Source organism: Camelina sativa, chromosome 18, assembly GCF_000633955.1.
Source record: "Camelina sativa cultivar DH55 chromosome 18, Cs, whole genome shotgun sequence".
Lineage (NCBI taxonomy): Eukaryota > Viridiplantae > Streptophyta > Magnoliopsida > Brassicales > Brassicaceae > Camelina > Camelina sativa.
Genome location: NC_025702.1, coordinates 12,228,471 through 12,238,313, shown reverse-complemented (window position 1 = coordinate 12,238,313; position 9,843 = coordinate 12,228,471). Strand labels below are relative to the sequence as shown.

The following is a 9,843-nucleotide window of genomic DNA, read 5'->3' as shown; positions in this document are numbered from 1 at the left end:
AAAGTTCTCCAGTTCATGTGAAGATGGTAATATAACTTAATTATGGATCTGATTCTGCTCATATTTGGTAGATTCTGCTCACTAAATTACTGTACGATTACGATTCTGTTTGCTATAGTTAGTCGTTTATCTTCTTTGGTGCTTAGTGAACAACTGCAATTCTCATGAAAAAAAAATCTCTGTTTTATACTTTGTAGTGCCTAGCTTAAAAGTTCATGGATCACTAGGCGAAGGCAAGATAGTAACACTGGTTGAGTGGTTGATATGGTCTTATTGCCGTTTCTTTTAAATCCTTATCGTGGCACATTACTTTTGAATGTCTTATTTAAAATCGCGTCTCAATGTTTTGATTGCTGTATTATGAGCATTTGCATTCCACTATCATCTTGAGAGAGGGGACTTTGTTTATATGAGAAGAAAACGTCTTAGTTCTAATGTTTAACACTCAAAATCATTCAAAGAAACTGTAACCTCTCTACTTCTCTCCCTCGATCTCTTATCTCCGATACAATAACAAATTAGATAAGTTTGCTCATCCCAAGATTAGTGGAACTGTCTACAACTACAAACTCAAGAACTATTTTATTCTCTATTATTTGTCATTAACTTTACTTTGAAGTTTTTAAAAAATAGATATCTTCTTTTTGGTTTTAAAATCTAAATTGCTTTCCATATGTATGCGATCGATGGTGGGAATGACTTTTCGGAAAGTTGTATCAAACAGATAACCTTTTGGATTGCATTCAAGAAAGGCTGAATAAGATTCCATTTCTCGTAATTAAAAAAGTTAATCAATTATTAATCCATTCATATTAACACCCTTAAGTATGTACAAGTTTGTCTCCCGATGAACATTAAAATACCGTAATTTGCGCTTATGCTAAAACCGTCTCTTAACCGGATCATTTCAGAATGGTTTGCCAAGAACCGGAAAATCAAAATATATACAGATTAACTTGGAATTGGAGGATTCTGATACAAGAAAGCTTTTTCTAACACTCAAAATCATTCAAAGAAACTGTAACCTCTCTGTCTCTCTCTCTAATCTCTTATCTCCCATACACTGACAATTTCACTTTACAAAAAAAAAAAGCAAAGACTCTCCACTCACAATCTCTACAAAATCATTTTACAGAAAAGGCAGGAAGAGTGTTTTCTCTCTCTCTCTCTTTTCTCTCACACTCTCTCCACTAGAGGCTGCAACATGTTGACGAGCTTACCGTTCCTGAATGCAACTTCAATCCCATCTCCGTCGTCACCGGTACCTTTTCTCCGACGACCTCACATTGTTTCCCGCCAAAACACTCTTCCTGCCTTTTCTGTTAAAGCTGACTCTCAGCGCCTTAGCTCCTCTCCTTCTTTACATTCTTCTCTGTTTTCACCGTTTGGTAGCCGATGCAAGAGATTTATCGGACAGTATCCGATACGATCAGTTACAGTAAGATCGCAGTTAAGCACGCCTCTCATTTCTCCCAACGATGAATGGGGAATGTGGACTGCTCTCTTCGCCACTGGAGCTTTCGGTATTTGGTAGGCATTAAAGTAATCTATAAAAGGATATGTGTTCATATCATCCGTCCGCTCTTATTGCCAGTTGGTCTTACAGGTCGGAAAAGACAAAAATAGGAAGTGCGATGAGCGGTGCACTAGTGAGCACTCTAATAGGACTTGCAGCTAGCAATTTAGGGATCATTTCTTCAGAAGCTCCTGCTTTCTCTGTAATGATGAACTTCTTGCTCCCGTTAGCTGTTCCTCTGCTTTTGTTTAGAGCAGATCTTCGCCGTGTGATTCAATCTACTGGAAAACTTCTCTTTGCTTTTCTCATCGGATCATGTAATTACAAAATCTTCATCTCTCTTTTCACTTTATCTACATGATCACGATCATGACTCTGTTTCATCTAAATCCAATTCTGTTATATTCATTAAAAAAAACAGTTGCTACAACGGTTGGGACTGTTTTGGCTTACTTACTCGTACCGATGAAATCGCTTGGTTCTGATAGTTGGAAAATAGCAGCTGCCCTTATGGGAAGACATATTGGTGGAGGTAAATAGTAAACCATCCATATATATATCTTGCAATATAAAGTTGAAGAATTTTGCTTAGTTTGTTTGTTTTTGTGCAGCTGGAAACTACATTGCAATAGCGAAAGCTCTCGATGTATCTCCTTCAGTGATAGCTGCTGGACTTGCTGCTGATAGTGTTATATGTGCATTGTATTTCATGTCATTGTTTGCTTTAGCCTCTAAAATACCTGCTGAATCTGCACCACCAGAAAGTACTAGTGGTAAGCAAGATCACATAACCAATTTCGAAGTTGTGTGTTTGATTTATAATAACTTGATTATGCCCTTTTTAATATAATGGCAGATGATGGTGTGATTGTCAAGAAAAGCAGAGACAAAATTACTGTGATACAAATGGCTACAGGAATAGTTGTGTCCTTAGCTATATGCAAAGTTGCAACTGTTTTCACAACGTATTTAGGGATTTCGGGCGGTAGCTTACCAGCGATAACTGCTATAGTTGTTGTTTTAGCAACTATATTTCCGTCTCAATTCGACCATCTCGCACCATCTGGAGAAGCAATGGCTCTAGTTCTGATGCAGGTGAGAGACATGATGAATACATAGTTATCTATATACTTATACACCATTTGCATAATTGTATGTGTGTTGATCAAGAGCTATTCAAATTGTATGGAAAAAAACAGGTGTTCTTTGCAGTGTTGGGAGCAAGTGGAAACATAAGGAGTGTAATAAGCACAGGTCCAAGCATATTTATGTTTGCTTTGTTACAAATAGTGATACATCTTGGGGTGTTACTAGGAATAGGGAAGGTGATGAAGATAGAGCTACGGCTTTTGCTTCTTGCATCAAACGCAAATGTTGGTGGACCAACAACTGCTGCGGGAATGGCTACGGAAAAGGGATGGAGCTCTTTGATAGTTCCCGGGATTCTTGTCGGAATATTTGGGATCGCCATTGCAACATTCCTAGGGATTGTGTTTGGGGTTAAAGTCCTCAAGTTCATGTGATGTTTTAACTTTCAAGTCCCGTGAATGTAAAAAATTCGATAAGTTTGCTCATCCCAAAGATTAGTGGAACGGTCCAACCTATTTTTAGCTCCATTCTACATTTTGAAAATGGGGTTTTTCTCCAATCTCTATTTCTCTTTTTTTTTAACTTAAAAAAAGTATATTATAAGTATATTCTTTTTTATATTTCATTTTTAATTTTTGTAATTATCGTCTGCTTATTAGAATTATACAGTGAGATAAAAAAAAATTGCTGTATCTGTTTTAACTCAGACAATAAAAAAAGAGTTTTAGATGAGTTTTATGAAGTCAAAACTATGGTTAAGAGACCTTCTTCGAGCTATAATATTTATAATCATGTTGATATGAAGAAGAGATGGATTGCAGTTTGAAAGGTATCGAACAAGCTGCTCTCTTCAACGTCATTGCATCCGGTTTTTTTGGCTGTTGGTGACTTGAAACCCGTCCTAAGCAATATTTTGAGAGAAATCACTCTTTCACCGGATTGTGTTGTAAAAACTCAATGCTATACTTGTTTCTTTTCTTCTTTGATCTCATAAAAGCTACCTAATGGATCATCACATCTAAATAATTCTTTGCAGTGTTGGGAGCAAGTGAAATTAAAACATAAGGTGTGTAATAAGCACAGGTCCAAGCATACATCTTGGGGTGTTACTAGGATTAGGCCAGGTTGGACTTTTGCTTCTTGTAGGAATTGCATTTGGAGTTAAAAGTCCTCAGAGTTGATATGATTCGTCTACAAGCCTTTTATCTCATTTGCTCTTTGCTCTCATTGTTATTAGCAGAATCAAATTCAGCTTACCAAAATGGGTAAGATAAAAAAAGATATTTGATTTCATTTAGTTGGTTTTCTACAAATTTAGAAATCATTTCCAGAAACTGAAACCAGCAGCTACCTAGAAAACCCTAAAACCTCTGTAGAAAGAAAATGAGAAAATTTTGAAAGAAAAATAGAAGAGAGAAATCAAACTCTCCTAGAAAACAAAAACAAAAAAAAAATACCAGGATGACGTCATGGCATTTTTTTCCCCTCTTCCCTAAACCGATGTCTTAAAATTACGATAACAAACATGACAAACAAAACTAAACTAAACATAAGAGAGATTCTTCTATTGGCAAAAACCAAAATGTGTCCCTTACGTTATCTGTTATCATGACTGTTTGTTGTTGTTGTCGTTGTTGGCTACCACCACTGGCTGTTCTTCATTAAACTTGAACCGTCGAATATCATTACCACCTCCATCTGCTGTGGCCTCAGACCGTCGAGCCCGCTCCTGCTGAGCCATCTCAAACCTGTTCAGACATGTAGTGTTCTCTTCCGCGCCATCAAATCTTCTGTTCCGAATAAATGGTCTAAAGTTGTTGTTGTCGTTGTTTTTGTCAGCATTCAGTCTTCTCATAGAATTTCCCACATCAAATCTCTGTCCAGGCCGGAACTTCCTTCCCCTGAAGCTGTTGTTATGATTCTCTCCAGCATCATTGTTCCTCCCTTCAAAGAACCTCGGCGACGACATTCTGTTTCTCGGAGGTGACATGTAACCCATCTCTTGATCTACAAGATACCGTTTCTGGAAAGGCAACCTCACTCTTTCCATCATCCTCTCGTCTGCTCTAACCCTACCTGTAGGAGGAGGAGGAGATGATCTGTTTCTGCCATTCCACGAGACTGGAGAACGGCTTCTGGATCTTGACTCTGATTGCGAGTGGTGCAATCTCCTGTATACCGGAGAGCCACCTCTCTCTCTCCAATTACTACTCATCCGGTTGTGCATCCGACTAGGAAATTGGTTGGTATCACTGTGAAGACCCCTGAAATTACGATCCCTATCATCTGGGAATCTCCTAAACCGACCTCGGTATCCACCATCTGAGAATTGCCTACGTTCATGACCATCTGGTCCTGGTCCTGGTCCCGGTCCTGACCCTGACTCATCAAAGCCGTTCATCATACCTTGATCATCTGCCATGCTTTTAGGCCGTGGACGCCTGAAACCAGAGGAACCGCCTTTGTAATTAGGGTGGGAGAAGCGTCGTTTGGAATCCCAACCATTAAAATACCCTCCTCTCCCAGGAGTATGCATCCCTGACGGATCACCTCTCCCAACAAACCTATCTGGAACCGTACTCAACCCTTCAGAATTATCAGGCCTGAAACAAAATAACCATGACTCCGTTAGTAAACAAATTATTAATAAGTGTTTTGAGTTTGACACAAAGAAGAAGGCTCAGGGAAAGCAAAACTTGCCTTCTCCTCTGGATGGCATCATGTGAAGGCAACTTCTTGTATGGTTTTGACCCAAAGCTCCTTGAAGGAGACGAAGAGCCCTTCTTAGGATGTGAATCACTCATGTTAACAACAACTTGCTTCTCTATGTCACTTCCTTCATTAGCCTCCCCAATTCTCGGTGCATCACCAGGCTCACTTTTAATATGTCTGAAATTCTTGTCTGCCAAGATTCCCTTCTCAGATTCCATTGAGTAGAATCTCTCAGCCTCTGGCTCAGACCCGTAATCCAACTGTTCAACCTCTCCCGTTTCTCCCTCAGTCTCTTCCCAAGGGTATGGTTCTCTCAACTCTCCATCCTCAAACTGGGAGTCATAACCAGATTGGCACTCCTTTTCATTTTTAGTAGCTGCATCAGCCTTAGGCCCAGATGGTGATGAAGTTTTTGTATGATCATCTGATGCAGTTACTCCACCCATACTGTCCTTACTTCCATCAATAGGTCCGCTGTCTTTAGGGGCAATAGACTCTGTGATTTCTCCCTCCACATCCCTTCCAGAGGCTTCATCTTCTACACCACAAGGTTCATTTAAATCCCAGTGGAAGNGCTGCCAAGATTCCCTTCTCAGAATCCATTGAGTAGAATCTCTCATCCTCTGGCTCAGACCCGTAATCCAACTGTTCAACCTCTCCTGTTTCTCCCTCAGTCTCTTCCCAAGGGTATGGTTCTCTCAACTCTCCATCCTCAAACTGGGAGTCATAACCAGATTGGCACTCCTTTTCATTTTTAGTAGCTGCATCAGCCTTAGGCCCAGATGGTGATGAAGTTTTTGTATGATCATCTGATGCAATTACCCCACCCATACTGTCCTTACTTCCATGAATAGGTCCGCTCTCTTTAGGGGCAATAGACTCTGTGATTTCTCCCTCTACATCTCTTCCAGAGGCTTCATCTTCTACACCACAAGGTTCATTTAAATCCCAGTGGAAGATAACATTTTTAAGGCCTTCACCCTTGTTCCTTTCAGTGGGCTCATCGGCAGATGATTTCTCTGACATCGTTACAACTCCACTATCAGGTGCTAAAGTTTCACATTCACTTGCTGCAACATTAGCCGTCGGTCTTTCTGTTGAGGATTCATCCGAAAGAGCAATACTGGTTTTTTTAGGTGTTATCATCCCTCCAGAGGTCACTCTGTTGTGCTCTACGCTCTGCACATCAGCCAACTCTTTGACCAAATTTTTTAAAGGATTTATCTGAGGCGCTACAATATCGCTATTGCTTTGCCGACCCTGATCATTGGAATCAACTGCAGTATGCGAGACATAGGCAGTTCCAGCTGATGAATTATTACCTTCAGCATGAGTTGAAATGGTAGAGGCATCTTGTTGCTGAACAACATATTCTTCGGCAAGCAACCGGTCAATAGCTGGTGAAAGATCATTATTCAATTCCGTACTGCAAGCAGCATCAGCAAGGATCTTGATACCAGAAAAGTCATGACCACTGCAATCAGGCTTTTCATCATGAACGTCTGAGATCAAATTTGGGTTTAATCTCGAAACAGGCGAAACACGGTTGATCTGCGCTTTATTTTCTGAGCCTTCACATTGACCAGATGACTTCTTTGAAGGTGACAGGGAGCGAACCAGAAATCTCCGTTTCTTTAACGGAACATGTTCTACTCTTTCAGGGAAATGCTGACCTTGAACAGAAACCCTAAGCTGCAATAAATAGAAAAGGATAAAGAGGCCAGAAACTTTGCAACGAAATCAGGAAAAGAGGCAAACAAAAATTAGAAAAAAAAAAAAAAAGAGGAACCTTTTCAGGCTTTGCTTTTCTCGCTACTACTGAGCCAGTTGCAATCTTGTCTTCTGCCTCAATACCTGAGGCTGCAACACGTACAACTGGTTTCTTACTACGCCTTGTTGAACTTCTGCTACCTTTAGCAACCACTTTCCAGGGAAGCTCTACACCATCATTGCTTTTCATGCTTTTATACCATCCACTCCCGGAAAACTTAATTCTTTTTTACTACGAGCCTTCACCTCACCTGCAAGCAATGATATTCCATTAGCAAACACCATTTAAAAAAAAAAAAAAATTTAACACAAAACATAAGCAAAGAGCTATTGCCTACTTCTAGTAAATCAATAACTAGCTAGACAGTCAAGGTTAAAGACTCTATGAGCCCTTAAGACATATTGCGCTATACAGTTTTTGAAGTCTGGAAAAAAATAAACTCCAGAGCTTTTGGTTTTGGGTGGGGGAATTAAAAGCAAACAAAACTAGCATTTATTTCATGTTTTTAGTCCCGACTAAATCCAACTCCAGATGACACTGTCGGCCTCGCCCCTTGGCCATATCGAAGATTCTTGAATGGCGGCCCCAAAGATCTATTAAAACTCGAATCACATCGAAACCAGAGTATCATCGTATCCCTAATTAGCCTATCATACAAAGACGAGCCACTAAGGTTTCATGACCACATAAAAACAAGATCGACCTTCCTTCTGAGGTCGTGATTTCTATAAGATCTTCCATGTCCAAAAGAAGATACCAAGTTGTTTATAAAACCATTGCCAAGCCGACAGAGTCGAGAACCAGAATCGATTTCTCTCTATCTCCTTCATTGAACCAACAACAAAGAACTTAGGGTTTTCATATACTTGTATCATCCACCTACTCCTTAATATTTCTCCCCTTCCTCACTCAAATCACAGATCCGATTCAACTCCTCCGCCGTAATTTCACTATTTTCCCACCGCCGTATATATATATATATATCAAACGGCTCCTTCTCGGATTTTTTTTTTTTCTTTCAAATCCAGCGCCTTAAATAAAAAGTCTAGGAGAGGCGATTTCAAAAGCCAAGATCGATTGAAAACTAGTAGGTCTCCTCGCCGGAGAGAGATATCTCAGACTAAAAATCAAATCGACGGCGAAAGCTAGGTCTTCCTCTTCTTCTTCTTCTTCCCAACGTTGTCGTCGTCTTCTTCGATTCTTATTATTATTATAGGATTGACTGACTGGTCTATCTTTGCTTTTTGGGATGAACAACAAAACAAAGCTTTGTTAAAGGTCCCCTGTATCTTACTATTTACGATTTTACCCTCTCTAACGCTGTTTAATTACGATCTTGCCATTTTGCAAGATTGAGTAGTACTTACTACTCTCTCTATCTTTTTAATTAATAACAAAAAAGTCAACGGTCAAGAAAGACATGGGTTCGTGTGAAAGTGAAAACGTTTTTTGGTGGCTGAGGAATGAGGACGTGGTGGTTATAGTGATTCTTTTGTGTTTACCCCTAAGTTTTTTTTTTGTTACTACAGACATGAATCATTTTAATGATATTGATGGGAGATTAAAAGAAAACATCTTTATTCAATTGAAATGATTTGTTTGATCAAAATTTTTTGGAAGATTTGAATTGTACTAAAAGCTATTGTTTGATATATATTAATAAGAAAAAACTATGTCGGTATATTAATCACATATGACGATGTCTAGAAAAGTTTAACAAAAAATTCTTTTTTTATAATTGTTTATATTACAATTTTAAAATCCGCACGTGCCTAAGTTTGATCAAAAATATATATATAAAAAATTATAATATCTAAAAACTATAATTTATTAATAAACTATATTAAAATTCACATGTGAGTGCTTTTTATCCAACATATATATAGTAAAAGTTATGTGTATTAGTGTATATAGCCTCCTGGTTTTTTATAAATAATTTTTTTACCAATTATAATATTATGTAAAGATTTTGTTGTCGTAAAAAAATCGTGTAATATATATTTTTAATAGAAAATTTACACATTTTGTTTTATTTTAAATATATAAATTATGGCTTTCAATCTCTATCCATATATAACCTAATATTTTTCGTGGATATCCAAAATCAAATGTCCAGATCAAGGTAATAATATCTTGGATCACGAGATCGAGATAATAGTATCTCGGATCAGGATTTAAATATTCTAAACTATTATGATATTTAGATCTATTTCCTTCCTATTTATCGATACATTATTTTATATTTATTATTACTAGAAAATTACATATTTTGTGTTTTTCACCATCAATATTTTCATACATCAAAATGTATGTCTAAGATGGATTATTATGACAACAATCTACGACAAATATATCTAATACAATCTTTAAAGTCTACAAATAAACAAAAACATATATAATAATAAAGGAAAAACTAGATTGAGTATATTATATATTTGAATAAGAAAAATATTTCTTTACCTTTTATATATGCAGTCTCTTGTGATATTTTCTCTTTATCAACTATCTAAAAGATTAAGAAGAAAAAATAGAATAAAATAAATCAATTATCTTATGCAGACATTTTTATATTTCAAAATAAATTGTCGACACTGTCGTCATGTCGAGATACAAAAAAAGAAAAAAAATGTGGAGACTAAAAAGAGAAGAGATTGTTGAGAAAGAAACCTCATTTCTTACCAACTCATAAGCACTAATGGACGTATATGGCTGGCCTCTCTAGTATAAGCCCTTATATAGTTTTCTTTAGTCAAAT

The 9,843-nt window shown here is 37.6% G+C and overlaps 2 protein-coding genes across 4 annotated transcripts; one reads left to right on the top strand and one right to left on the bottom strand.

The window, feature by feature from the left end:
* Positions 1,012-3,260, top strand: LOC104761263 (uncharacterized membrane protein YjcL-like). Its single transcript, XM_010484314.2, has 6 exons — positions 1,012-1,530; positions 1,607-1,833; positions 1,938-2,048; positions 2,128-2,289; positions 2,373-2,611; positions 2,716-3,260. The coding sequence occupies exons 1-6, from the start codon at positions 1,205-1,207 to the stop codon at positions 3,037-3,039; spliced, it is 1,389 nt and encodes a 462-aa protein (XP_010482616.1). The 5' UTR covers positions 1,012-1,204; the 3' UTR covers positions 3,040-3,260.
* LOC104761262 (serine/arginine repetitive matrix protein 2-like) lies at positions 3,868-8,343 on the bottom strand. 3 transcript variants are annotated; one of them, XM_019240488.1, is made up of 5 exons: positions 7,792-8,340; positions 7,107-7,338; positions 6,247-7,009; positions 5,306-5,861; positions 3,868-5,208 (listed from the first exon to the last, which is right to left on the bottom strand). In XM_019240488.1, exons 2-5 carry the CDS (start codon positions 7,275-7,277, stop codon positions 4,212-4,214), a joined length of 2,487 nt encoding a protein of 828 aa, XP_019096033.1. In that variant the 5' UTR covers positions 7,278-7,338; positions 7,792-8,340; the 3' UTR covers positions 3,868-4,211. The 3 variants fall into 3 exon arrangements, with proteins under 3 accessions (XP_019096033.1, XP_019096034.1, XP_010482615.1); XM_019240489.1 differs by having other exon boundaries at positions 7,846-8,340; XM_010484313.2 differs by having other exon boundaries at positions 5,306-5,586; positions 5,972-7,009; positions 7,107-8,343.